This window comes from Salvelinus sp. IW2-2015, linkage group LG10 (genome assembly GCF_002910315.2).
Source record: "Salvelinus sp. IW2-2015 linkage group LG10, ASM291031v2, whole genome shotgun sequence".
Classification (NCBI taxonomy): Eukaryota; Metazoa; Chordata; class Actinopteri; order Salmoniformes; family Salmonidae; genus Salvelinus; species Salvelinus sp. IW2-2015.
In genome coordinates, this window is record NC_036850.1 from 9,387,619 (window position 1) to 9,415,410 (window position 27,792).

A 27,792-nucleotide genomic window follows, 5' to 3' on the forward strand; every position below is an offset into this window, starting at 1 on the left:
GTTCAGCTATGACTAAATTCATACCCACTGCTGCCCCCTCGCAACATTGCCTGTCAGCATCAACCATGGCCCTGAATGAACTGTGTGCATCCCAATGGCCGTCTGTTTTTCTTAGGACCCGGCAGATTCAATTATTGCTAATAACCTGACAGATGTCCAAGGAGATTTAGGAGGGTTCGCCCAAAATAAGAATGTGTGGCTGTCCCACTCTATGCTCGCCAGCTTGCCTGAATACCTAGCACTACCCAGGGCTCCATGGTGCTAATTGAATTATTCTATTCTATTTAGAGTAAGCATCAGCATGTGATTGTGTTTTGTTTCAATTTCTCTGGAACGTGGCACACACATCTGCTCCTTCGTAACCATTGCCCACAGTCTTTGTGTTGAAGTGTGGTATGGGTCTAAGATTCATATTCTCAAACTTTGTATTTACATACCTGGCCCATACTTTTCATTCCATGCAACAGGGCACTGAGGCAGAGCTCTCTGTTGCATCATGACTTTGATGACTGCTCTGTCTTTCTAATGAGTCAGTGTATAGAAGGACTGTATGAAAATGTAACTGACCCAGAATATCTCCCTGTTTTATTAGTCTGAGTGGACTGTCTCCATTCCTGGGGGACAACGATGCAGAGACTATGAACAATATCCTTCACGCCAACTGGGATTTTGATTCAGAGGCATTCGAGAATGTCACAGAGGAGGCTAAGGACTTTGTTACCAGACTGCTGATTCCAACTAAATGGTATTTCATATCTTCCTTACAATTCATTTTCTATTCATCTATATTGTTTCTCCCTCTTTGTCCTCTCCACTCAATCATGGCCGTAGCACCATCTCATTTAGTAAAATGAAAAGGCCTATTGTTTGCCTAAGGCAGGAATATTCCAACTGAATGCACCTCATTGCCACTGAATCACAATCAGACTGTTGATGGTTCATTTTGCCATTTGTCGAAATGGGTTATTTGAATATGTGCCATGAAATCCAAATGAGTTGAGTAAACAGGATATAGAAGGTCAATAGAAAGTAGCACATTTGAGTCACATTTAAATGCAAACTACACTGCCAGGGCCTGAGTGAGTTGTGTGTGCTCCCACACTGGACTGTTCACTGAGTGGTCAGCTGGCAGGAAACAACGGCAGCCCGTAGTGCAGATGGCAACAGGCACCTTGTTGTTCTTTCTGTGCTGTGACACCGTTAATGATCTGGTCATTCCTAATCGGGGCACTTAGTTGTGTGTTATTCACCCCCACACCCACTATCAGCCATGGTGAAAAGGATCATAGTGGGCTCATCATTAGCCTCCCTCTGTAGGCTACTTTTCTTTCCACGGAATGGGTACATCTCTGCTGTTAGCAGCAGCTATTTCATGATAGGCTACCAGCATTAGATTAGGCATGGGTTACGGAGAATGTTTTACATTTACATTTAAGTCATTTAGCAGACGCTCTTATCCATAATGGCAGTGGCATTGAAAACTCAGTTTAAAAACAGAAAGGGGAAATACGGTTTTGGAAGTTGTCAAGTTTTGGGAGTTGTACCACATCGTGTAAAACTATAGTCAACCAAGTCTCTTGATGAATGTCCATTTGGGCTGTAGACCTGTGTGTATTGATACCCCTATCCTGGGTCGGTATTGTAGCAGTCGACTCAGTGCAACTGGCTGCATGAAGCATGCCTGGCTGAACAATCTGGAGGATAAAGCCAAATTGCACCAGGTGCGGCTCAAGTCCCAAGTCAAGCTCCAGCGCTACCTGGCCGCTCATAAACAGTGGAAGGTGAGAACTGAAGCCATTTACGCATGTTGCCATGRATCCCATCATAAGTCTACACATTGCATCTGTGTTACAGTGAATTGTCTGAATAAAATCTTTATAAGAAAGTGATCTAATTTCAATTATTCTACTTCCTTGCAGAAACACTTCTATGTGGTTGCTGCAGCCAACAGGCTGAAGAGGTTTCGCCAGGATCATCCCATAAACACTGTACAGCAGTGAGAAGACTGCTGTCAAAGACTGAGTAGTTGTGCCTCGTGTGTATTGCTGTCGTGCTGCACCTCCATGGCAGGCATTCCTGCCATTTATACTAGTTGGACTGAGGCAACAGAACAGGACGTGATCTGCAATAGTGTCTGGCATTGGTACGCAAATTGCAAGGATGGACATTTATTGAAATGTACTGTAGTATTCTAATCACTTTTTATACGGTACAGTGCACAACTTCGTGCAGTCTTCCTYTGGGTGATGTTAGTGATTACTCAATTATCCGGGGCTCACAGTGCGCTTRAAGCAGGTTGCCTACTACTTACTTAGGTGTAATTGTTTATTTACTGACATATGTTTGAACTGCTTTACTGAATGTACATCAAGTTGACATCACAATGACACATTATTCACAAGGCTTTCTTTTCTTTTGGTTAATTGAATATGGTAAGTGACTCTTCACAATCACACAGATGACCTTGTCTTGTCAATCTTTCCTTCTATGAAGGCTTTGAATGGGSTACTTGTTTGCATGCTACACAACCTGACAGTACGGTGTTCCCATATAGCATTATTTTGTGACAGTGTCCCCACCTCCACTTGAACTCAGCAAGAATAACTCAATATGACTARAAATGTTAATTTATTAAAATAAGTGAAGCCACAAAAGGACACCGACTTCTACTATTGTCAATAGTCCAACACAGTAGAAACGTCATAACGCCCATAAACACAAAAATGTTTACAATGGTTTTTCCCGCCATTCATTTTTCACATCGTGAATTTGARAAATTCGAATTAATTTTGTTTGGTGTAGGTTTACCTTCGCGTGCCGTTTTGATAGCTGTGTAATTCTCTCGGACAAGGTGAGTTAATCAATATATTCGCCTCAATTTTCTCAAAGCTAATTATTGATATGTTACCTTGTCCGAGAGAGATTTGTGCGGTTATCAAAACGTCACGCCGGGGTCAGCCTACATGAAACACAGAACTTATATTAAGTATTTCTAAAATCCCAGATGGAAAAATTAAAAACAATTAGAACCATTTGACTCATACTGTGGTACTCAATGTGGTCTAAATAAAAACAGTTGATAATGCCAGCTGCCAACTGGTAAGACTGTCTATAATCCACCATAAATTGTGATTTTACAAAATGAGGGAAATTGTAGATAGCCATTTTAAAACACCACAGCATGTTCATCTTAAAACTGTACAAATCCAACACAAACCAGCAACAGCACAGCAGAATTCTCTTAAGAGTAAATCTCATACACGGCCACTGAGGGGCAGACAAGTTGATGTACTGTATGAATACAAACMTATCATGCTTGCTTAAAGCATAAAATAACCATAGTTGAAACAATAAACGATAAAAGAAAAAATGAACACTAAAAAACACAGTTTCAGTTAACCTTCTCCAAAAACTGAAGTAACTCAGATATGGAGCTAGTGTGTGCTTCCTTAGCAGACTTGTACCTGCTCATTAGCATTCAAAGAAAACAACTTTCCAGCCTCACTACTCAGCACTGTATACAGCATTTTCACTGACCACATGCCTAAGCTCGTGAGAACCTTTCCCCTTAGTCAGCTCAGCCATGACACTGTTTCTTAAAAATAAACAGCAACGAATTTCAAATGAACTTTCATGCATTGGCTTGTTTGGCTTTAAGGGCATTTTCCAAGATTCTTCGCTTCCACTCTTCGTAATCCTCTGTTGCACTCTCCTCAGAGTCCTCTTTCAGCTTCTTTTGAGACATTGGCAGATCTTCCTCTGAAATGGAGGAGGAAAAGGCCTTGATAGACTGCACAAAATATTCCCTCCAACACTGTTTTAACTCTGCACAACAGCAAAGATTAAGAGTTCCAAACTTCTAAGGACATAATCAGGAATTTGGTATGGTTATTATTTGGTCACATTTACCTTCCTCTTTTTGTTCAATACTTTCCATTAGTGTTCTCTGTCTTTTCTGTGACATTTTAACTGGATTCTTCAGTGGAGTGGCTTCTTCTAATAGGAAAAATAAATCAATCAATCAATAGATACTTAAAGATCATACCTGAGAGGACCATACCTGAACTCACTCTACCTACTGCCAGCACTGATTTCAGCCACGACATTCCACGATTGCTTGTAATAGGCATGTTGTACGCCGCGATAGGGACATCCAATCAAGTTTTCTGTCCTAAAATAGAACATCCACTCTCTCCCTTGTAACCACGACAACAAGGAGAGAGAGGAATGACCAACATTCTCTTTTCACCCAGTAAAGTAAAAATCTACACACCCGGAGCAAAAGTACAAATGGCCACTATGAAAAAGGCCACAATAATTCATACACCAGCTTTCTGAAGCGTATGTCACAGAAAAAGGTATCGTTAGTTAACAGAACATTGTGGCTCGAAAGTACGTTTCTAAATCCAAAGGCCCTTCCTGGGCTTTCACCCARTACCCACCATATGTTAGTCAAACCACTTTATCATTTGACAGCAGACTTACTGCAGATGTCCTGTCCCAGTTTCTGGAGCTGGGTGCACAGCCTGTCAAAGATTCCCTTTTTAACACCAGATGATGCTACCAGCTTCCTGTCCACTTTGATCTTCAAGCATCTGGAGAGATGTCCATGGGGATAGTGATTAGGTTTCATTAATCATCAGGTCGAATGGTTTATGGAGAAACAGAACACAGTAACACTCACTTGCATGCAGCGTTCAAAGCAGCTGTAGTGAAGACTGGTTTTGACAGGTCCACATCTTTCTGCTGAGCAGCAGGAAGGCTTGCTTCATACCTGGAACACAAACATGGGTTAATCTTAATAAATTAACATATTTACATTGYCCAACTTATATGATATTTGGGACTGTGTCTTGCTCAGGAAAGAAGACTTGCTTAATATAGTAGCTTKCAAAAGATTTATAGAATAGTTGTGTTGGCCAGATGTAGGCTACTCTTCAAGTTCTCACCGTTCTAGTATTTGGGTTGCTACTTTGACTGCATCCATGCACCCAAACTGAACAGCAAGGTCTCGGAGTCCCAGGTGAAACTCAAGGCCAAGCATGCATTCTATGGCCTTCAGAGTGCTTTGATACTGCTTCTTGTTCAACCCGGATAATTTGACGGTATATTCCTGAAGAAACATAGCACAAAGCCAGTTTTCATAGGGCACGTTAGCGGAGCAATACCAGGGTATTTAGTTATTTGATTAAGAGGCGAGGTGCATTGTCATCACAAAGCTAAATGTAAAAAATAAAAAAAACGTACCTTGTCCAGGGGTAGCTTCATTGATGTTGCTGCCAACTCGAGACAAATTATTGCTTTGCTTGTACCCGTAGTATTTCCGAGTCCTGTGCATCTAACCAGGGATAACCGCATGTACTCCTCTGCTTGACTGTAATATAGATGCAAACAGAGTTTAGGAAACGTTATCAAGAAACAAAATAATAACAGCTGTTGGCAAGCAGGTTACCTAGCTAACGTTAGCTTTGAACTATGGTCCCGTCTCAAGTATACTAGCTAGCTAATATGATATTTTTACAGACTCACCGTAGAATTCTTGCAGAGGTTATACCCATTTTAGATGCAAGTTTAGTAAACATTTCTTTTTCCATTTCCGGTAAATAACAAATGTTCGTGACTGCCAACGAGAGAATAAAAAACAAAGTTCTCCAGTCGAGTAATCAGACACAAAAACGTGCCGGACGTTCGCGGCAAAATTGGCCGACGCCTACCAGCCATCTTTCGACATTCTATTGGCTATGACGATACGACGTCTGTTTGCGTACTTGTTGCTGAAAAGAACAACCATTTTTTTTACAAATAGAATTGAGCATCAACATTTCTCATCACAATATATTTGCATATATCACATTGTATTTTATTATTTTATTTTATTTTTTCAATTTTTCCCCCATTTAAAAAAATTGTTTATTTATTCATTTGTATTAACAGCAAATCAATACAGAAAGTACATAAGGGAACACAAGTATATATAGATTATATACAATGGACAATCGAGCTAGGGGGTACAATATCACATTACAATTACACAAGGACCTTAAGGGACATACATACACTTACAATTCTAACAGCTTTTTTGTTAGTAGAGTATTTAACTGTCTTAAAATACATTTCAATTTCTTTTTGTTGGGTAAGAAAATGTGTTTTTTTGTTTGTAAATTTACATTTCTGTATATGAAATTTGGCCAAAAGAATAATGAAATTAATTACATAAAAATGTTTCAGCTTATTTCTATCGTATGTAAAAAATCTTTATAAATGTGTTCAAGATTGATGTCTTGCCACAGTTTTCTTACATGAATACAATGCCAAAAAAGCTGCAACACTGTTTCTGGGTGTCATTATGTAACATTATACTTTAGTCGGCCCCTCGCCCCGGACGCGAACCCAGGGACCCTCTGTACACATCAACAACAGTCACCCACGAAGCATCGTTACCCATCGCTCCACAAAGGCCGCGACACTTGAGAGCAAGGGGAACCACTACTACACGGTCTCAAAGCGAGTGACGTAACCAATTGAAACGCTATTAGCGCGCACCACCGCTAACTAGCTAGCCATTTCACATCCATTACAATTACAAAAGGAGCAATTTGAGTTGATGTTTTCCTTAAACTTCTTCATATAGTGGTTGGCAGGATAATATTTATGAATAATTTTAAAGGAAACTTCCTTAATTTTGTTAACAAGTAGGTATGTGTGGCAACATCCAAACTTTTTCCAACAGATATTATCAATAAATCCATTCCAATAAGGCATGGTTCGTATCGCTCTGTTGTTGAATGGACCAAAAGAGAAACAAATCTTTCCTACTGATGAGTCAACAGGGTCAATAGAAGGTAGGCTCTGAGGGACAGGTCTTGACACGTTCCTGAATAACAGAGCAACACCTGAGGAATGGCGTCTAAAACAATTGCAAAATCTTTAGGTGTTACAGGGACCTTGTAAAGTGATAAGAATTCCTTAGAACTGAGTAAAAGACCCTCTGCATTTACCAGTTGGCTCACCAATAGAATATTATTTCGGAACCAATAAGTATTTTTATACAATATATCCGATTATTCCATATAAATATCTGTGTGGAGAAAAATTGTGTTTATAAATGAAGGACCATGACAAGAAAACCTGCCGATGAAAAGCAGAAAGTTTCACTGGAATTTTGTCAATATTATAATTGCAAAACAACATGAAGTTAAGGCCACCAAAAGTAGAGAAGACATGATGAGGAATAGAATTCCAGATAGAAGTGGGTCTTCTTAGGAATTGTTTTATCCAATTGATCTTAAAAGTATTATTTAAAGTAGTAAAGTCCAGAAAATTCAGTCCACCATTCTCATAAGTGTTCATTACAACAGTTTTCCTAATGTAATGGGTACGGTTTCTCCAAAGAAAGTTGAAAAGCATCTGGTCTATCTCCTTGCTTATTTTACTGTCAAGATATAAAGATAGAGCGCCATATGTTAGTCTAGAGATACCTTCGGCCTTGGTTATTAGGACTCTACCTTTTAAAGATAAGTCCCTCTGTAGCCATTGATTTAGCTTCTTCTGGGTATTTTTAATAAGAGGGTTAAAATTTAGTAAGCCTCTAGACTTCTGATCCTTTGTAATGGTTATGCCTAAATATGTAAGTTCTTCTTTTACTGGAAAGCCATAATATGAAGGTGTCACACAATCTTCGACAGCTATGAGTTCACATTTATTAATGTTAAGGTATAGACCAGACGCTTTGGAAAAGGATTGTATCACATTGATCGATATGGGAATTTGGTTAGCGTCTTTTYGAAAATGTGTAGTATCATCAGCCAGCTGGCTTATAATAATTTCTTTGCCAGCTATGGAAATACCTTGTACAYGACTATTATTTAAAGAATTWMCAAGATGTTGGGTGATTAATAAAAACAGGTWTGGAGAGATAGGACAACCTTGCCTAATTCCTCTCTTTTTAACTCAAATCTAGGTGAGGTGCCATATTTKAATTTGATAGAGCTGTTACCATTTGCATAGAGAGTCTTACAGAAAAAATCCCCTAAGCCAAGTCTCTCAAGGGAGTGGAAGAMAAACTGATGCTCTACTGTGTCAAATGCTTTATAAAAATCWAAAAATAATATGAAGCTATCCTCAGTTATTAGGTCTGAGTAGTCAAGTATGTCTAATACTAGTCTGACATTGTTAGAAATATGTCTGTTCSTCAGACTGTTTCATCAATGATTGCATCCAGGACTTCTTTAAATATTTTTGCAAATAGTAAGGCTAATATCTTATAGTCATTATTAAGAAGACAAATTGGACGCCAGTTATCGATGAGCAACACTTKTTTTTTAGGCTTAGGTATCAGTGTTATTAACCCCTGACTCATTGTCGGAGGGAGAACATTGTTTTTAATACTCTCTAAAAAGACTTCAAATAGGAAGGGAGCTATTTGTTCAGAAAATAATTTGTAAAATTCTGATGTAATTCCATCAACACCTGGTGATTAATTGTTCTTTAGATGTTTGATAGACTCTATGATCTCTTCAACTTTGATGGGTTCATCACACTGTTTAGATTCTATATCACTGATAGAGTGAACATTATTCAGTGAGTTAAAAAACATATCTGTGGATTCCTGACAGTACTTAGAGCTATACAATTTTCTGTAAAAATTGCTACAGTATTTAGCGATTCATTTTTGGTCATCTGTAATAACACCATCAATGTTTAATTTATGGATAGTGTTATTTTTAGAGTGAAATTTCTCAAGTCTAAAGAAATAGGATGAATTCTGTTCTCCCTCAATCCATTTTTTCCTAGATCTAATAAAGGCTCCTTCTGCTTTTAATCTATATATATTATCCAGTTTATTTTTTATCTCAATTAGTTCCATCTTCTCCTCCCCAGAGAGGCCGGCTGGGGACCTCTGAGAAAGGGAAGTTATCTTACTGATCACCTTTTCCTCCTCAGCTCTTCTGGTCTTAGCAAGATTACTACCATATTTTCTAAGGTATTTGMACACCTCAAATTTAAAAAGCTCCCAGTTCATTGTATTAATTGGATCTCCGTTGTCTAAATATTTGTGCTAGCACTGTTGTAAACTGTAATTTAGCCAATGGGAGACGTATTCCCACACTTTGTTTTCGGCTCAGCCAATGGGGGCGATTCTGTGGAAAGGGTAGCTTGGTCGTCACTAGTTATTACAGCCACAAAGTAYTAAACCCCGCCCATTTCTAAAATGTATCTTCTTAAAATCAGTTTTTTAAACCTAATCATAACCTCAACCATAACCTTAACCACACTGCTATGCCTAACCCTAACCTTAAACTAAGAACAAAAAGCAAATTGTTGTTTTCATGAATTTTTACGATATATTACGATTTGACTTTGTGGCTGTGGTAACTAGTGGAAACTGGGTAGCTGGGTGGATTGGTAGCAGTCACATGACTGGGAAACGATTTCAGGGTTAGCTACCAGTTTGCTGATACAAACTTGATAATCATGGTAAGTGAAACGGATAAGATAGRTACTCTTTATACTTGTGATTATTATCCATCCAATCCTTCTGTGCGAGTCATTCATTTTAGGTATTGTTTTTTTTGTTATTGCTGTATGGCTGATACTGAGACTCGAAAACAGACTCAAGTTGTGGGTGGCGCTAGCTAGCTACGGCCTATCTAAAAACGTTATAGCTACTTACTAGCTAGTAGCTGGCTAAGGCTACTGTAGGCTAACTGTCAACACATTTCATTTTTGAAGAATCGACCGATTCGTTGTTGTCTAGCATCTCTTATGGTCGATGATTTCTATATCTTACTTTTAAAGCACAAAGTCAAAGGAGTGTAGTTTGTTAGTTAGTATTTTCATGAAATGTCTAGACTGTAGCCAGTTAGCTAGCTATCTAGATAGCTATCTAGCTAGCTAACGGAGCTAGTAAAGATCAGAGAGAATATCGATTTAACTTGGCATATGTAACTAGCGAACAAGGTAGATAGCTAAAAATCGGTTATCCGTGACAGAGGGCCAAATATACAAACCTGTCCACCACATTTAACGTTAGCTACCTACTTCAATAGCTAGTTGATGGCTAAGCAAAGGTTAGCCATCAGCTGTCAGTCATTGATCATTKATTCTGGTGATGTCAGTATAGCTAGACATAAACAGGGTTAGTGTGAACACAGTGCATACGAATTAGTAGTTAACCACTTGAGAGGCTAGTGACTCAGTGCTACCTTGCAGTCTGCACCTATTACAGTCTTGATGAGGCAAGTWAATTTTTTTCACCATTTCTAATCTCAGGCCATCCAGAGCGCTGACATTAGGATAACTATGTATTAGCTAAATTGATGTTTATGTTGGCCAGTACAGTACCATCAATCATTTCATTATTTTCCTTGGGGCATAGCCAGTTTATTGAGCATCTGAGTCAATGTCATGTCTCGGCTCACTGTAACTGTAAACCACTGTAYCTATAATGGTGGAGTATGTCAGACTAACATGCATGGCATTCCTCTGAGCTTCAGTGTGCTGTCTTTCAGCCTACCACACAGCAGTCACCCCAGGATGAGCAGGAAAAGCTACTTGATGAAGCCGTGCAGGCTGTCAAGGTCCAGTCATTTCAGATGAAACGTTGCCTGGTAAGATCTGCTTATTTCCTCCTGTGGGGGGCCCTTTGACTTCCTTCTCTTTTCTGTTAACAATATAGCAAATATGTATTGTGTTCTCTGACCCTCATTAGTGTATGAGAGAGACWCTGTTTCCTAGCCACAAGTTACACTACAGCATTTTTTGGAGCAGTGTATCAGAGATTAACCTAACTGCACTGTTTACTCATATTGTTAATTGTTAATTGACTTGTTTGAATCCTGACACTTCCATCTGTAGGACAAGAACAAGCTGATGGATGCATTGAAACATGCATCTAACATGCTGGGGGAACTCAGGACCTCCATGTTATCGCCAAAGAGCTACTATGAACTCTGTATCCTTTACCTGCTGCAACCTATGGATCTCTGGTCTAGACGTTTAAAAAAAAACGACTCTCCTCATTCTCCAGATCATTTGACTGTTCTAGGGAAGTCCAGGTTTGGTGTTATTTACAGTTGGGCTATGAGTCCCTAATTCTGAGTGCAGACATGGCCATCTCTGACGAGCTCCACTACCTGGAGGTGTACCTGACAGATGAGTTTGCCAAGGGCAGGAAGGTGGCTGACCTCTATGAGCTGGTTCAATATGCAGGGAACATCATCCCCAGACTGTGAGTACTCAAGCACCCTAATGATCGTGTCAGCTAGTGAATAAAGTGAAGTGTAAATGGAAAGCTGCACACGTTCTCTTGGACTAGCCTACTTGTACATGTGATCAATCATGTGACAACAATGTCCTCTTCGCAGTGCAAACTAGATGCAGCTTGACCCTAGAGGAATAGGAAATGGGACAAGTAATGACCCCCCTCTCCTCTCTCCCCAGTTACCTGCTGATCACTGTGGGGGTGGTGTATGTTCGCTCCTTCCCTCAGTCGCGTAAGGACATCCTGAAGGACCTGGTGGAGATGTGTCGTGGGGTGCAGCACCCGCTGAGAGGCCTCTTCCTCAGAAACTACCTGCTGCAGTGCACCCGCAACATTCTGCCTGATGACGGGGAGCAGCTAGAGTAAGAACAAAGGGAGAATCTCAATGACATACTCCTTGCGTCCTCTCTCCTCGCCTCTTTCACAAAACCCTTTGGAGGAGAAGGTCAGAGGGGAGGGACCTCTGGCTTTTTCATCCAAAGGTTTTGAGAAGGAGGTGAGGAAAAAGAGGACGCAAGGAATATGCAATTGAGATTCTCTCAGTCTCTCCTCACGGGGCTCCCCTCCTGAGCTGCCCCTCACTCATTCTCATCGACCGATTCCCACTCGCAATCCAGGCCTCAGTGTGTTAACCAGACATTCTCATTTATGTTTTTTCCGTCCTCTGATTGAATGAGGATTTGAGCTCATTGTTTAGCAATCATCCCAGAAGTTTTAAATGTGACCGTTCAGTTATTGATTTAATGAAAAMGCCTATATACTTCCTTTTGATATATCATACTCCACTTAATGAGGCAGAACTTTTGGATCTCATCTCTAACGTCTTTCCAGAGGGGAGGATGCGATGACGGGAGACATTAACGACTCCATTGACTTTGTGCTGCTGAATTTTGCTGAGATGAATAAGCTGTGGGTGCGCATGCAGCACCAGGGCCACAGCCGAGACAGGGAGAAGAGGGAGAAGGAGAGGCAGGAGCTGCGCATCCTGGTCGGGACCAACCTGGTTCGACTCAGCCAGCTGGAGGGGGTCAACGTGGAAAAGTATAAACAGGTTTGTGTTTGCATGTCTGTCTATATATATCGACATCTAGAGCTGTACATTTGCGTGTACTGGAAGTACAATGGAACCCTTGACATTAACTCTGAATGCTGATATATAAGTCATCTGGAACTGCRGCGAAGACTGTGTAGTTAATATTAATCAGAATGGTTGTTTGCCACTTTTCAGATATTGGCTTGCAAATGTATTCATGTACTTCAATTGAGAGCGTCATGCCATGCAGAGGAGACTAGGAACACAGCGTGCACTGTTCTAGAATAAAGAGCACCTGTAGAATTATGTAGGGTTTAGCCTTTGTTGTTTGTTTAGCTGAGGGAGTGGAGACTGGAGAAGATGACCCTTGTCAAGCTCAGAGAGGGGTTCTGAGCACCTCTTTTGATGTTTTATTMTTTCTATTATATCTACTTTACCTTAGAAATTATGTTTGGCAAAGAGGGATGCGGTATTGGATAAAATATTACATTGAATATGTATTACAACGTGCAGAAAACACACAAATACGTAATTCCCGTATATCTAGAGAGGATAGCCATTGTGTTGCATTGTATTTGGGTTATTTCTCTCCCCAGATTGTGCTGTCCGGTGTCCTAGAGCAGGTGGTAAACTGCCGAGATTCCCTGGCTCAAGAATATCTCATGGAGTGCATCATTCAGGTAACTACTGTTTCCAGTTTGTCATTGCATCAAGGTCTGTAGTAGGAAATGCATACACATGAACTAAACTCAGCAAAAAAAGCAACGTCCTCTCACTGTCAACTGCGTTTATTTTCAGCAAACTTACCTTAAATATTAAACTTAAATATTTGTATGAACATAACAAGATTCAACAACTGAGACATAAACTGAACAAGTTCCACAGACAATGTGACTAACAGAAATGGAATAATGTGTCCCTGAACAAAGGGGGATCAAAATCAAAAGTAACAGTCAGTATCTGGTGTGGCCACCAGCTGCATTAAGTACTGCAGTGCATCTCCTCCTCATGGACTGCACCAGATTTGACAGTTCTTGCTGTGAGATGTTACCCCACTCTTCTTCCAAGGCACCTGCAAGTTCCCAGACATTTCTGGGGGGGAATGGCCCTAGCCCTCACCCTCTGATCCAACAGGTCCCAGACGTGCTCAATGGGATTGAGATCTGGGCTCTTCGCTGGCCATGGCAGAACACTGGCATTCCTGTCAAGCAGGAAATCACACACAAAATGAGCGGTATGGCTGGTGGCATTGTCATGCTGGCGGGACAAGTCAGGATGAACCTGCAGGAAGGGTACCACATGAGGGAGGAGGATGTCTTCCCTGTAACGCACAGCGTTGAGATTGCCTGCAATGACAACAAGCTCAGTCCGATGATGCTGTGACACATCGCCCCATACCATGACGGACCCTCCACCTCCAAATCGATCCCGCTCCAGAGTACAGGCCTCGGTGTAACGCTCATTCCTTCGACGATAAACGTGAATCTGACCATCAGCCCTGGTGAGACAAAACCGCGACTCGTCAGTGAAGAGCACTTTTTGCCAGTCCTGTCTGGTCCAGCGACGYTGGGTTTGTGCCCATAGGCGACGTTGTTGCCGGTGATGTCTGGTGAGGACCTGCCTTACAACAGGCCTACAAGCCCTCAGTCCAGCCTTTCTCAGCCTATTGGACAGTCTGAGCACTGATGGAGGGATTGTGCATTCCTGGTGTAACTTGGGCAGTTGTTGTTGCCATCCTGTACCTGTCCCGCAGGCGTGATGTTCCTGATGTACCGATCCTGTGTAAGGTGTTGTTACACATGGTCTGCCACTGCGAGGACGATCAGCTGTCCGTCCTGTCTCCCTGTAGCGCTGTCTTAGGCGTCTCACAGTACGGACATTGCAATTTATTGCCCTGGCCACATCTGCAGTCCTCATGCCTCCTTGCAGCATGTCTAAGGCACGTTCACACAGATGAGAAGGGACCCTGGGCATCTTTCTTTTGGTGTTTTTCAGAGTCCATAGAAAGGCCTCTTTAGTGTCCTAAGTTTTCATAACTGTGACCTTAATTGCCTACCGTCTGTAGGCTGTTAGTGTCTTAATGACCGTTCCACAGGTGCATGTTCATTAATTGTTTATGGTTCATTGAACAAGCATGGGAAACAGTGTTTAAACTCTTTACAATGAAGAGCTGGGAAGATATTTGGATTTTTACGAATTTTCTTTGAAAGACAGGGTCCTGAAAAAGGGACTTAATTTTTATTTGGTCACATGGTAGAGGTGTCACCCTGCTCTGCTGTCTCTGGCCCTTCTCCTCTTCTAATAGGTCTTCCCTGATGAGTTCCACCTTCAGACACTGAACCTATTCCTTCGTTCCTGTGCCGACCTGCATCAGCACGTCAATGTAAAAAACATCATCATCGCTCTCATTGACAGGTGACGTAAACTCTGCGACATATGATTTAATTTCAATCAGTACACTACACACAGGATTGCGCTTTTCCATTTTCCCTTGGTGTTGTGCTGGAACCCACTGACGCGATTGGTCTTCTCTGTTTTAGACTGGCTTTGTTTGCTCACCGAGAAGATGGACCTGGAATCCCTGCTGAAATCAAACTGTTTGATATTTTCTCCCAACAAGTAGCCACAGTTATACAGGTAAGTGATGGCGAAAGACTTTACTCTTTTTTTTCTTTGTGACTTTCTCCTGCAATCCATTTTCCCATTGATTTGGTCGTTAAAAATTCCCCTGCAGATATTCTATTGCTGTATTGTTTTCTCTCACTCAAGACAAATTCTGGCACAAAATCTAGGTCTAGTTTTCCTCTCATCGACTCAATCTCATGACCTTGATATATGCTTATGTTTAAGCAATTAAACTGAAGTAGGCTACATGATATGTTATTACCTTATTTTGTATTTCATCTTTTCCCCCCCAGTCCCGCCAGGACATGCCTTCGGAGGATGTGGTCTCACTACAGGTGTCCCTCATCAACCTGGCCATGAAGTGCTACCCTGACCGGGTGGACTATGTGGACAAGGTGTTGGAGAGCACAGTGGAGATCTTCAACAAGCTCAACATGGAGCAGTAAGAGCACAAGCATGTCCCCGTCTCAGTGTTACATTAGTTGATCTTCTGGATAGTTCTTCACCTTTGTTTGGTAGATGAATTCAACATTGCATCAGGCCAAAGATATACATTAATGGAAATTAAAATCAAATTATATTAGCAGGGGTTGCGTTAACGCAGAATTCTGTATTTTTCACGCAGGGGACAAAATGATAAAACGCGTAAGAAATATCTTGCTGCGTTTTATAAACGCAGATATAAAATGCTTCTAATTGTAATTTCAGCTCGTCATCAGATGAATTTACTTTAGTTGCACTTCTCCACTCTGATAAAAATGAAGGAACAGGCATTCTAGCAGCAGACGGCGCTCTAACTGATGTGTAGCTTCTTTTCTACGGTAAAATTTAAGACTAACTTCAAGCAAAACATAAGGAAATGTAGCTGACGACATTCTTTCTATGATAAACATTAGAAATATTATGGCCATGCATCGTTTTCGCCCCAAAATATCTTGCTTTTTTACACCAAATAGTGTTCCACTTCTGTTGAAAATGACATCTGATGAAAATTAAGCTATTTTCTGCCAAATGTGTTGCGCTAATGTAGTATCTGTGAAGGAGAACTGTAGTTGCACACTCCTGATCACTCTATTGAAGCAAAAAATCACTATTGACTTTCAATATAAATCACAGGTGATTTTATTGATGGTCTGCGTTTTGAAAATGCAGTTTTCTGAACTCTAGTGCGACCCCTGATTAGTTCATCATAGCCTACGCCTGTAAGTCCCACCCTACTGTGAAGTACTAAAGCTTTCAAACGTCTACCTATTCTGTACTGTCTCGCATTAAAGCTTGCTGAACAAAACAACACCTAGACAGTAGAATAAACTCATTCTTCAGCAAAGTGCTAGAGTAGGCTACAATGCTTTGTTCAGCCATACTTGAGACGGAAAGTTCACACATCTGAATAGAAAGCCTGTTGCAGAGTACATTTTCTCATCAAAGCACTAACGAATTAAAAATAATAGTGAATAGTGTGTTATCCACGTCTATGATCTCAAATCTCTGTAAGAAGTTTGAGGTAATGTCTTAATGAAATTCCCTTTTTGCTTTAGACCAAAAAATAGATCATGCATTTGTTTTGCTGCCATCATGTGATATTTGGATGTTATTATAATTCCCAATTTTCAAAGATGGCTGACAAAGGAAACTGCCATAGCTACTGCAGTATTTTTATTCTTAACTATTGTCTCCCCTCTTTCAAAGCATTGCAACCAGTAGTGCGGTCTCAAAAGAGTTGACTAGGCTGCTGAAGATCCCAGTGGACACCTACAACAACATTCTGACTGTTCTGCAGCTCAAGTACTTCCCTCCGCTCTTCGAGTACTTTGATTATGAGTCCCGCAAAAGCATGAGCTGTTACGTTCTGAGCAACACTCTGGACTACAACACCACCATTATAGCCCAGGAGCAGGTCAGTACACACACGCACCAACACACACACTCACACATACACCAACGCACACATACAGTACCAGTCAAAGGTTTAGACACACCTACTCATTCAAGGGTTTTTCTTTGTTTTTACTATTTTCTACATTGTAGAATAATAGTGAAGACATCAACACTATGAAATAACAGATGGAATCATGTAGTAACCAAAAAAGTGTTCAACAAATCTAAATATATTTGAGATTCTTCAAAGTAGCCACCCTTTGCCTTGATGACAGCTTTAAACACGCTTGGCGTTCTCTCAACCAGCTTCACCTGGAATGGTTTTCCAACAGTCTTGAAGGAGTTCCCACATATTGAGCACTTGTTGGCTGCTTTTCCTTCACTCTGCGGTCCAACTCATCCCAAACCATCTCAATTTGGTTGAGGTTGGGTGATTGTGGAGGCCAGGTCACCTGATGCAGCATTCCATCACTCTCCTTCTTGGTCAAATAGCACTTACACAGCCTGGAGGTGTGTTGGGTCATTGTCCTGTTGAAAAACAAAATATAGTCCCCCTAAGCGCAAACCAGATGGGATGGCTGTAGAATGCTGTGGTAGCCATGCTGGTTAAGTGTGCCTTGAATTCTAAATAAATCACTGACAGCATCACCAGCAAAGCACTGTCACACCTCCTCCTCCATGCTTTACGTTGGGAACCACACATGCAGAGATCATCAGTTCACCTACTCTGCGTCTCACAAACGACACAGCGGTTGGAACCAAAAATCTCAAATTTGGCCTCATCAGCCTAAAGGCATATTTCCACTGGTTCTAATGTCCATTGCTTGTGTTTGTTGTCCCAAGCAAGTCTCTTCTTATTGGTGTCCTTTAGTAGTGGTTTCTTTGCAGCAATTCGACCATGAAGGCCTAATTCACACAGTCTCCTCTGAACAGCTGATGTTGAGTCTGTTACTTGAACTCTGAAGCATTTATTTGGCCTGCAGCCATCGGAGGTGCAGTTAACTTTAATGAACTTGTCCTCTGCAGCAGAGGTAACTCTGGCTCTTCCTTTCCTGTGGCGGTCCTCGTGAGAGCCAGTTTCATAATGCGCTTAATGGGTTTTGCGACTGCACTTGAAGAAACATTAAAAGTTCTTGACATTTTCCAGATTGACTGACCTTCATGTCTTAAAGTAATGATGGACTGTCGTTCCTCTTTGCTTATTTGAGCTGTTCTTGCCATAATATGGACTTGGTATTTTACCAAACAGGGCTGTCTTCTGTATACCACCCCTACCTTGACACAAAACAACTGATTGGCTCAAAAGTATTAAGAAGGAAAGAAATTCCACAAATGAACTTTTTAACTTTGAAATGCATTCCAGGTGACTACCTCATGAAGCTGGTTGGGAGAATGCCAAGAGTGTGCAAAGCTGTCATCAAGGCAAAGGATGGATACTTTGTGTTATGTGTTATTTCATAGTTTTGATGTCTTCACTATTATTCTACAATGTAGAAAATTGTAAAAACCCTTGAATGAGTGTGTCCTAACTCATCGCTACAACTCCCGTACGGGCTCGGGAGAGACGAAGGTCGAAAGCCATGAAGCACAACCCAACCAAGCCGCACTGCTTCTTAACACAGCGCGCCTCCAACACGGAAGCCAGCCGCACCAATGTGTCGGAGGAAACACCGTACACCTGGCCCCCTTGGTTAGCGCGCACTGCGCCCGGCCCGCCACAGGAGTCGCTGGAGCGCGATGAGACAAGGATATCCCTACCGGCCAAACCCTCCCTAACCCGGACGACGCTAGGCCAATTGTGCGTCGCCCCACGGACCTCCCGGCTGCGACAGAGCCTGGGCGCGAACCCAGAGACTCTGGTGGCGCAGCTAGCGCTGCGATGCAGTGCCCTAGACCACTGCGCCACCCGGGAGGCCTGTGTGTCCTAACTTTTGACTGGCACTGTACACACACACACACACACACACACACACTGATATGTGCTACTAACTTAGATTTTTGCACGTTACATATTAAGCTGTGTTCTTTCTCGTAAGTGTTTTCTTGTTGGGCTCTTTTTACCTTACTTTATCTGTTTAGGTAAGCATCCACAAAAGGCTCTTTGTATTGTATACATCCAAGCAGTCTGCCTACATATTTTCATCAATTCTCTTCAAGATATTGGCTGTTCAAGTCACATTAACCTTTTCTATTTGGAAAAGGTCAATGTGAACCATGATTCAGAGCACCAGTCTTTTCTAAGAGAGCTCTTAGTGGGACTCCAGGAGAATGTTGATTTCCCATTAATGCCATAAGAGGCCTTTTTAAAAAGCCTTTCTCTCAAACTTATATAACTATCTTCACCCATACCTTTTTGACCACGATATAACTTCAGTTTGTCAATTTTTTTTTTGCTGCTTATAGCTCTTTCCAGTCTGCTCAAGAAAGCTTATTGATGATAGTGGCTTCAGAAAGTATTTACACTCCTTTTTACACATTTTGTTATGTTACAAAGTGGGATTTTTTTAATTTAATGGTCTTTTTTTGTCAACGGTTCACACATAGTACTCTGTAATGTCAAAGTGGAAAATTCTATTATTTTGAAATTGATTAGATAAGTATTCAACCCCCTGAGTCAATACATGTTAGGAATCACCTTTGGCAACGATTACAGCCGTGAGTGTTTTTGGGTCAGTCTCTAAGAGCTTTGCAAACCTGGGTTGAATAATGTTTGCACATTTATTATTTTAAAATTCTTCAAGCTCTGTCAAGTTGGTTATTGGTCATTGCTTGATAGTCATTTTCAAGTCTTGCCATGGAGTTTCAAGCCAATTTGGCAAAACTGTAACTAGGCCACTCGGGAACATTCAATGTCTTCTTGGTAAGCCACTTCAGTGTAGATTTGGCATTATTTTCCTGCTGAAAGGTGAATTTGTCTTCCAGTGTCTGTTGGAAAGCAGACTGAACCAGTTTTTCCTCTAGGATTTTGCCTGTGCTTAGCTCTATTACGTTTATTTTTATCCTAAATAACTTCCGAGTCCTTCCTGATGACAAGCATACCCATAACATGATGCAGCCACCACTATGCTTGAAAATGTGAAGAGTGGTAGTCAGTGATGTGTTGTTGGATTTGACCCAGATATAACGCTGTGTATTCAGGACAAAAAGTGCATTTCTTTGCCACATTTTTGGCAGTATTACTTTAGTGCCTTATTGTCAACAGGATGTATGTTTTGGAAACTCTTTATTCTGTACAGGCTTCCTTTTCACTGTCATATAGGTTAGTATTCTGAGGTAACTACAATGTTGTTGATCCATCCTCAGCTTTCTTCTATCACAGTCATTAAAATCTAATTGTTTTAAAATCACCATTGGTGTCATCGTGAAATCCCTGAGCGGTTTCCTTCCTTTCCGGCAACTGAGTTAGGAAGGATGCCTGTATCTTTGTAGTGCCTGGGTGTATTGATACACCATCCAAAGGGTAATTGATAACTTCAATATGCTCAAAGGGATATTTGGTGTCTGCCTTTTTTAACCTTCAGTCCATGCAACTTATGTCACGTAAGTGCATTTTTACTCCTGTACTAATTTAGTCTTGATATAACAAAGGAGTTGAATACTTATTGACTCAAGACAGTTCAGCTTGTCATTTTTTATTAATTTGTAAAAAAATGTTTAAAAAAAATCTAAAAACAAAAGTCCACTTTACATTATGTGCTATTGTGTGTAGGCCAGTGACAGTCTCAATTTGATCCATTTTTATTTCAGGCTGTAACAACAATATGTGGAAAAAGTCAAGGGGTGTGAGTACTTTCTGAAAGCACTGTAAATATCTCACTGCTGAGCAACGCTTTCTCTCTCCCTCAAGGTGGATGCCATCRTGACCCTGGTGTCGACACTGATCCAGGACCAGCCAGACCAGCCCGCTGAAGACCCAGACCCAGAGGACTTTGCTGAGGAGCAGAGCCTTGTGGGTCGCTTRATRCATRTGCTGCTTTCCGARGACCCRGACCAACAGTATCTGGTAAGCTWTGCTTKCCYTACAYTTGAATTCCGTCACAGTATCKATGRGTTTTCAGGAGATGTGTTTRATGGRATYTGTTAATGGAGMMCTCRGTRATGTTCTTCAGATCCTGAATACAGCKAGGAAGCACTTTGGTGCTGGGGGGAACCAGAGGATTCGCTACACTCTTCCACCGCTGGTGTTTGCTGCCTATCAGCTGGCCTTCCGCTACAAAGAGAACTCTTCATCAGTACGTCACGTAACCCTTACCCTAACTATACTGAACAAAAATATAAATGCAACATGTAAAGTGTTGGTCACATTTTTCATGAGTTGAAATACAAGATCCCAGAAATGTTCCATACACACAAAAAGCTTTTTTTCTCTCAAATGTTGTGCACAAATTTGTTTACATCCCTGTTACTGAGCATTTCTCCTTTGCCAAAATAATCCATCCACCTGACAGGTGTGACATATAAAGAAGCTGATATAACAGCATGATCATTACACAGGTGTTGGGGACAATAAAAGGCCACTAAAATGTGCAGTTTTGTCACACAACACAATGCCACCAATGTTTCAAGTTTTGTGGGAGCATGCTGACTGCAGGAATGTCCAACAGAGCTATTACCGGAGAATTTAATGTTAATTTCTCTACCAAAGAGAAATGTCGTTTTAGAGAATTTGGCAGTACATCCAACCGGCCTCACAACTGCCGACCATAACTAGAGTACTCCACCTCCCGCTTCTTCACCTGCGGGATCGTCTGAGGAGGGGGGGGGGTGCTGAGGAGTTTTTCTGTCTGTAATTAAAGCCCTTTTGTGGGGAAAAACTCATTCTGATTGGTTGGGCCTGGCTCCCCAGTGAGTGGACCTGTCTCCCAAGTGAGTGGGCCAATGCCCTCCCAGGCCCACCAATGGCTGCTCACCCTGCCCAGTCATGTGAAATCCATAGATTAGGGCTTAATTTATTTATTTCAATTGACTGATTTCCTTATATGAACTGTAACTCAGTAAAATCTTTGAAATTGTTGCATGTTGCATTTATATGTTTGTTCAGTATACATATAGTTTTGTTATGAAGAGGATGATTTATAATAAACAGGAAGGTGGATTTGAACTGTTTCCTCTTTGTTGAACACATCCCACAGGATGATAAATGGGAGAAGAAGTGCCAGAAGATCTTCTCGTTTGCCCACCAAACCATCAGTGCTCTGATCAAGGCTGAGCTGGCTGAGCTGCCCCTCAGACTCTTCCTACAGGGGGCGCTGGCCGCAGGAGAGATTGGCTTCGAGAACCACGAGACTGTGGCCTACGAGTTTATGTCACAGGTACAAGGGACAAAATGGGTTGAGTGTTAAATATTGGAGGAAGGAGGTCACTGCCCCTTAGGTTTACTTGTGCCCTGTGTTGGCAGCATTGATCCACTGATTTCAGTGAGGAATTGCTCTATATCTGTTTTCTCTGAGAACCCCCCCCCCCCCTCCCCCAGGCCTTCTCCCTGTATGAGGATGAGATCAGCGACTCCAAGGCTCAGCTAGCAGCCATCACGCTGATCATCGGCACGTTTGAGAGAACGAAATGCTTCAGCGAGGAGAACCACGAACCGCTGAGGACACAGTGTGCACTCGCCGCCTCCAAACTGCTCAAGAAGCCAGACCAGTGTCGGGCCGTCAGCATCTGTGCACACCTCTTCTGGTCCGGACGCAACACTGAAAAGAATGGAGAGGAGGTGGGGGTTGTGTTCACAAAGAGGAGAAATATATATAATTATTGTGTAAAATACAGTGCAGTACTAAAGATGGTGTCGCCATAGTAACAGGACATGCAGTAACAGTCTAGTAACCAAGTTTTGAGACGTATTTATTTTATTTAACCTTTATTTAAGACTGATTGCCTTGCTTTGTCTTCTGATGAGAAAAAATAGCAGGGTGGTAATTCTAAGGTTCCTTGTGTATAATGACATACATAATCAGAGTATTGAAGTGTGAGAAATGCAGGACGAGGTTCTCTTTGTTCTATGATTGGTTGCTGCTGAAGTGACAACGAACACATAGCACTTTCAACTTCCTCTTTCTTCATTACAGGTGGCATGTGTGTGAATGCGTGGTAGAGTTTTACACCTCGACTGTCTCTGTTCTCAGATTCGTGACGGGAAGAGGGTGATGGAGTGCTTAAAGAAAGCCCTGAAAATCGCCAACCAGTGCATGGACCCGTCATTGCAAGTGCAGCTCTTCATTGAGATCCTGAACAGATACGTCTGTTTCTACGAAAGAGAGAATGATGCGGTATGCGCACATTTCTTCCCTCTTGTCCTCCTCGTCTGTACCACTCATTCCTGACACGCTTTTTCAGAACCAGGCCTACATTATGAAATCCTGATGTCTTTTCAACGCACTTCAAGTGCAGACGGTCACATTGAGGTCCCTGGAGAGATGCCATCCAATCTCCCCTTTTCTCTGAGTTTATTGGAACAGTGTTGGGACTTGCTAGGACTCCAAGGGGACACCCACTCTTTGGTGGTTATTTACCAGCGCGGGAAGGACAGGAGGCTACAGCTCACCCGCCCACTCTCCTCAGATAGACACCCCATCTGCACGAGGGGGTTCTTTTTAACAGCTAGAGAGGGTACTAGGCCTCCAGGGACTGCGAACAGGGGCTCCATAGTCATGACAATTTGAGACACTAACATAATTGCTCCCGCTTAATCATTATATAACCTTTGTCTTATAACTGAGTATATTTATGCATATCTACAGTATGTAATGCATTGTTGTTTTTCTAACTAATTTCAACCTATTTGAAGTTATTATTTAAGATCATGAAACGTCTTGATCCCCTGTAGGTGACGGTCCCGGTTCTGAACCAGCTGATCCAGAAGATCCGAGAGGACCTGCCAAACCTGGAGGCCAGCGAGGAGACGGAGCAGATCAACAAACACTTCCACAACACACTGGAGCACCTGCGTCTGCAGAGAGAGTCGCCGGAGGCCGAGGGGCCTGCTTATGAGGGCCTGGTGCTGTAGGGCTCGCTACACTTATAAAAAATATCTATATATATTTACACACACATGTACACTCACACCAGGGTATTCCATCCATTGGGGGAAAAATGCCATTCCCACCAACAACACCTGCCTTCCATCTCTCTTTCTATATCCTTTTCTCCTCTTCCTTCTATCATCCCTCTTTATTTCATGTTACCATTTTTAGCATAAGGTGTTGCATTTAATGGTGTTGCTTTTGAGAATACATGGTGTACAGGCTGCGGTTTGCCTTGCACTTCCTGCGTGTTGTCATTCCTTCATATTTGACCATTTCTGTTGTCCGTCGTCACCCTCGGAAGGAGACGATATAGCCAGTGGAAGCTCATGTTTAAACTTTGACCCCTACTCCTCTCTGTCTGTACGTCATGATTTCATGGTCATGCAGAATAATGAAATAATGCCTGCTTTTAGAGAATGTCGCGTCATTACGAGGTTGTACTGGGGAGAGTTATCCCGTTGACCTAACGCTGTGACCCAACAACCCCTTCTCCATGGACTAACACCTGGGCAGTCGGCTATAGATTTTCCTTTGCCCTCTCTCCTCAACGGCTTCACTCATTTAGGTTGAGCTTTTCTTCTTTCTTTTTTCTGGTTGCGGCCTTACTTCTGTGGTTGACAGCCATTTGTAGAGAGTTAAGCGGCGTGCGTTGGTGCATGCTTTTACATAGACCTGCTCTGGATATCTCGATGAGTGGTAGGAGGAACTGATGTGTATGATACCCCTTTGTCACTGGAGCTTATACAGTGTCGGCTAACCTTCATTTCTTTGACGTCCACATTGATTGAACGATCTTTGTTGGAGGTGGGTTCTATTCATCTCGTTGTCTTCTGGATTTTGAACCCTATGTATTGTATGTATGGCCTACTTGTAAATCAGCAAAAAACGAATAGATATCATCAATATGTCATTTGCACAAATAAACAAATTGATATTAACCCTACATGTCTATAACTTTTAGTGTCCATCTTCTGTTATGCTGCAGATTACTAGCCTGTAGTTTTGAATTAGTATTGAGTCGTGGCACGGAAGTGCAAATGAGGGGAGATTTGCGTTTGTTTACAGAATGGCTCACTGGGTGCTATTATGAAAGACAGACAAGGTTATTATTAAGGTTATATTTTTAGAAACACTATTTTGGTTGTGTTTTCTACCATTCAGTATGGTCAATGTTGTGTTGTGACTCATGCTTAAAATGAGGTCCAATTAGCTATCTACTGTCTGCTGTTATCCAGTGTTCTGTCATCCGTTGCTAGGTGACTGTTCAATGGAGACAGGCTCTCGTTGGTGGCCAAAGGAATCATTTTCACAGCTGGCGACATGTTTTTCTTTGTCATTGAGCTAAGATTTGGTGCCTATACTATATAAAGGCTAACATACTCTGTGTTACACAAGGTTTTGAACGCTGGTGCCTGGTGTCCAAAGTAGATAATAAACATAGTGGAGGTGAGCGGCTGCATGTATTTATTGTTCAACGTAAAACAGACATTACATGTGTTCTAAAATAACTAATACATGTTGTAAGATCTGCAAACACGCACATGCTACACACGAAATACAAAACAATATTCATGGTGACCATCTGTACCCAGTGTTGTGCAACACTCAATACGACCTGTCCACCTACGTTGACATCATGAGACAACTGATTATGTAAAACTGTCAGAGCAAGGCCATAGTTGTCAGTGCAAATTGGTCATGCTCAATATATTTGTTCCATATACTGTGGCTGAATTTTAATCTTGGTGGTACAAAGCAGTTTTCTGAAAGCCTTTCTGAAGCTGGTGTGACACAGCGGGTAAAGGACAGGGTTGATGGAGGAGTTGACCCACAGTAGCCAGAAAGAGATTTCATACAGGTAGTGCTGGACACATTGGGCATGACACGCTGCACGGATGATCATTAACAGTGTGTAGGGAGCCCAGCACAGGCCAAATACACACACAATCACTGCCAGGGACTTGGCAATCTTCTTGTCCTTTGAGAGACGGAAACGACTGGCAGTTACTTCAGACCGGCTGCGCTGTTTACTGAACGAGTGCTCCGCAGCCTGGAACCGCGTCCTGGAATGCTGGACCATATCGCCCACTTGCAGTGGAGGAAGGTCCAGAATACTGCGGTCCTTACTTGTCTCATGGTTGCTGTTCCCAGTTACTGCTGACACTTTAGCAGTAGATAGAATACCTCCTAACCTGGCAGCATTGTTTGGGATCCTTGGAGCTTCACCTTCCACTGGTCTGACGAAGAATACATGCTGAACTCCAGCTTTCAGGGCCTCCATCTCACTGTCCCCAGGCCCCTCGACAGGCTGCTCATCCCTCACCTGGTTCCGCCTCCTGATGTTGATGTAGATGCTGATGTTGAAGTACATGACAGTAACAAATGGGGTGAAAAACTCAACGGTGGATGCTGTCATCAAGAAATACCAGTTGAAGTAAAACTCTGCGTGGCACTGTTTGTCGGGCACCACGCTACTACCAGCYATGTACTCCCAGATAATGATCGCTGGCCCATAGAGTAYGAAAGCAGCCAGCCACACACTCATCATCTTCAGAACAGCCTCCCGGGTCACACCTTTCTGACACCTGTAGCTCACCTGATACAGAAAGAAAGGAATGGTGGCATTATTGAAATGGAGTGTACACGGTTCTTGGTGCACTAAATAAAATCTTTCAATTATCATTTTTGATATGGCTTTACATTTCATTACTCCCGTCACTAGCAGGCAGTTGAAAATGAAACCTGCGCAGGAAAGGATAACCGTGCGTAAATGCTCTCACCGCTCGGGTGACAGATATAAATCTGTCGAAGCTGATCAGGACGATGTTGAACACTGATGCTGTGCACAAAGTATAGTCCACCACCAGCCATATCTTGCACAGACCTCGTCCGAGTCTCCACTCGCCGGTAATGACATAGGGGATATACGCAGGAATGCAAAAGCCTCCTGCAGGTGGGATGGAACACAAATGTTACGCACGACTATTAAACACGCATATGAAACGCGTTTTCAAATATTTTGGCAATATAGAACATTACAGAGAGAATATATGTATGGGCAGCAGTTGCTTATGAATCATGCACAACAGTATACCTTTACAACAATGGCACACAATGCATTTGCTCACGCAACACATTTACGCACTCACCAACGAGTAAGTCGGCAATGGCCAAATTAAAAAAGAAAAAGTTCCCTTGAGTTCGCAAACTTTTCTCCACCACAAAGGCTAATATTACAAGTGCGTTGCCTAGCACAGTGGCGAAGACCAGAAGCGTCATGAGCACGGCCAAGAACACCGAGGTAGACGGAGAGAATTGTCCATAATGCGAACGCGGGTTCGCAGGCATCTCCATATCACCAAGCGCTGTGGCGTTTCCCTGGGTAACCACAGACCAGTTGAGCATCTCATTCGATTTCCAATGCGAAGTGACGGCCATGGAAGATCCAGCACCCATCAATAAAGATTCGGGTTGCATGGTCCCCATTTTTTAAATTATATTAGCTTAACCAGACAACTTCAATAGCATGTTAAAGCTAACATGTTCGTGTGAAGACTGAAAACGAGGAGGAAAATACCGTTTTTATAGGCTGCAGCCTACATAAAACGAGAGCTGCGTTTTTATTGGTTGTTTTGCAGTGCATGTGAGAACTGGAAAAAACAGGACATATGATGCCCATCTCCCCGGTCTGTTTGAGCAGACATTTTATAAAGACGGTGAAATAAAGATTAGAATTGTGAATTCCTTAGAATACACAACATTTGAAAGCATATGGGTGTTCTGTATTTCTTTCTAAACATAACTTTTGCTGTTAGAAAATATGAATTTCCAAAGCAAAAATAAATGAACATTTCTGAAAGGTATTCCTGGAAATAATTTTGTATCTATTTTCATATTAATATTAATATTGTCTCAGAGCACCTGGCTATACTAAACAAAAATATAAACGCAACATGCAACAATTTCAA

At 41.9% G+C, this 27,792-nt stretch overlaps 4 protein-coding genes across 6 annotated transcripts in view; 2 read left to right on the forward strand and 2 right to left on the reverse strand.

Moving 5' to 3' along the window:
- Nucleotides 1-2,459, forward strand: part of mylk3 (myosin light chain kinase 3) — a 27,788-nt gene extending 25,329 nt beyond the window's left edge. The window contains exons 11-13 of the mRNA XM_023995267.2: nucleotides 593-745; nucleotides 1,646-1,781; nucleotides 1,920-2,459. Coding sequence (XP_023851035.1) covers nucleotides 593-745; nucleotides 1,646-1,781; nucleotides 1,920-2,000 — 370 coding nt within the window. The 3' untranslated portion in view covers nucleotides 2,001-2,459. The remainder of the gene's footprint in view (nucleotides 1-592; nucleotides 746-1,645; nucleotides 1,782-1,919) is intronic.
- A 152-nt stretch (nucleotides 2,460-2,611) lies between these two features.
- Nucleotides 2,612-5,713, reverse strand: orc6 (origin recognition complex, subunit 6). The gene is made up of 7 exons (XM_023995265.2): nucleotides 5,530-5,713; nucleotides 5,248-5,374; nucleotides 4,950-5,113; nucleotides 4,685-4,774; nucleotides 4,486-4,595; nucleotides 3,910-3,996; nucleotides 2,612-3,759 (listed from the first exon to the last, which is right to left on the reverse strand). Exons 1-7 carry the CDS (start codon nucleotides 5,592-5,594, stop codon nucleotides 3,632-3,634), a joined length of 771 nt encoding a protein of 256 aa, XP_023851033.1. The 5' UTR covers nucleotides 5,595-5,713; the 3' UTR covers nucleotides 2,612-3,631.
- A 3,674-nt stretch (nucleotides 5,714-9,387) lies between these two features.
- Nucleotides 9,388-24,482, forward strand: vps35 (VPS35 retromer complex component). 3 transcript variants are annotated; one of them, XM_023995269.2, is made up of 17 exons: nucleotides 9,388-9,477; nucleotides 10,524-10,610; nucleotides 10,858-10,954; nucleotides 11,107-11,230; nucleotides 11,443-11,625; nucleotides 12,095-12,314; nucleotides 12,893-12,976; nucleotides 14,602-14,711; nucleotides 14,837-14,933; nucleotides 15,215-15,363; nucleotides 16,611-16,818; nucleotides 20,647-20,802; nucleotides 20,909-21,031; nucleotides 21,932-22,111; nucleotides 22,273-22,512; nucleotides 22,925-23,068; nucleotides 23,626-24,482. In XM_023995269.2, the coding sequence occupies exons 1-17, from the start codon at nucleotides 9,475-9,477 to the stop codon at nucleotides 23,803-23,805; spliced, it is 2,385 nt and encodes a 794-aa protein (XP_023851037.1). In that variant the 5' UTR covers nucleotides 9,388-9,474; the 3' UTR covers nucleotides 23,806-24,482. The 3 variants fall into 3 exon arrangements, with proteins under 3 accessions (XP_023851037.1, XP_023851038.1, XP_023851036.1); XM_023995270.2 differs by having other exon boundaries at nucleotides 10,527-10,610; XM_023995268.2 differs by having other exon boundaries at nucleotides 9,390-9,477; nucleotides 10,512-10,610.
- Nucleotides 24,483-25,432: 950 nt separating this feature from the next.
- LOC111969257 (histamine H3 receptor-like) lies at nucleotides 25,433-27,365 on the reverse strand. The gene is made up of 3 exons (XM_023995271.2): nucleotides 26,974-27,365; nucleotides 26,605-26,771; nucleotides 25,433-26,420 (listed from the first exon to the last, which is right to left on the reverse strand). Exons 1-3 carry the CDS (start codon nucleotides 27,308-27,310, stop codon nucleotides 25,527-25,529), a joined length of 1,398 nt encoding a protein of 465 aa, XP_023851039.1. The 5' UTR covers nucleotides 27,311-27,365; the 3' UTR covers nucleotides 25,433-25,526.
- Between the last annotated feature and the right edge of the window lie 427 nt (nucleotides 27,366-27,792).

Coding starts and splice junctions, on each gene's coding strand:
- orc6 (XM_023995265.2), bottom strand. CDS start 5,594: ATGGAAAAAGAAATGTTTACTAAACTTGCATCTAAAATGGGTATAACC. Junction 5,114..5,247: donor TGAAGCTACCCCTGGACAAG/GTACGTTTTTTT, acceptor ATGTTTCTTCAG/GAATATACCGTCAAATTATC. Junction 3,760..3,909: donor TATTGAACAAAAAGAGGAAG/GTAAATGTGACC, acceptor CCTCCATTTCAG/AGGAAGATCTGCCAATGTCT.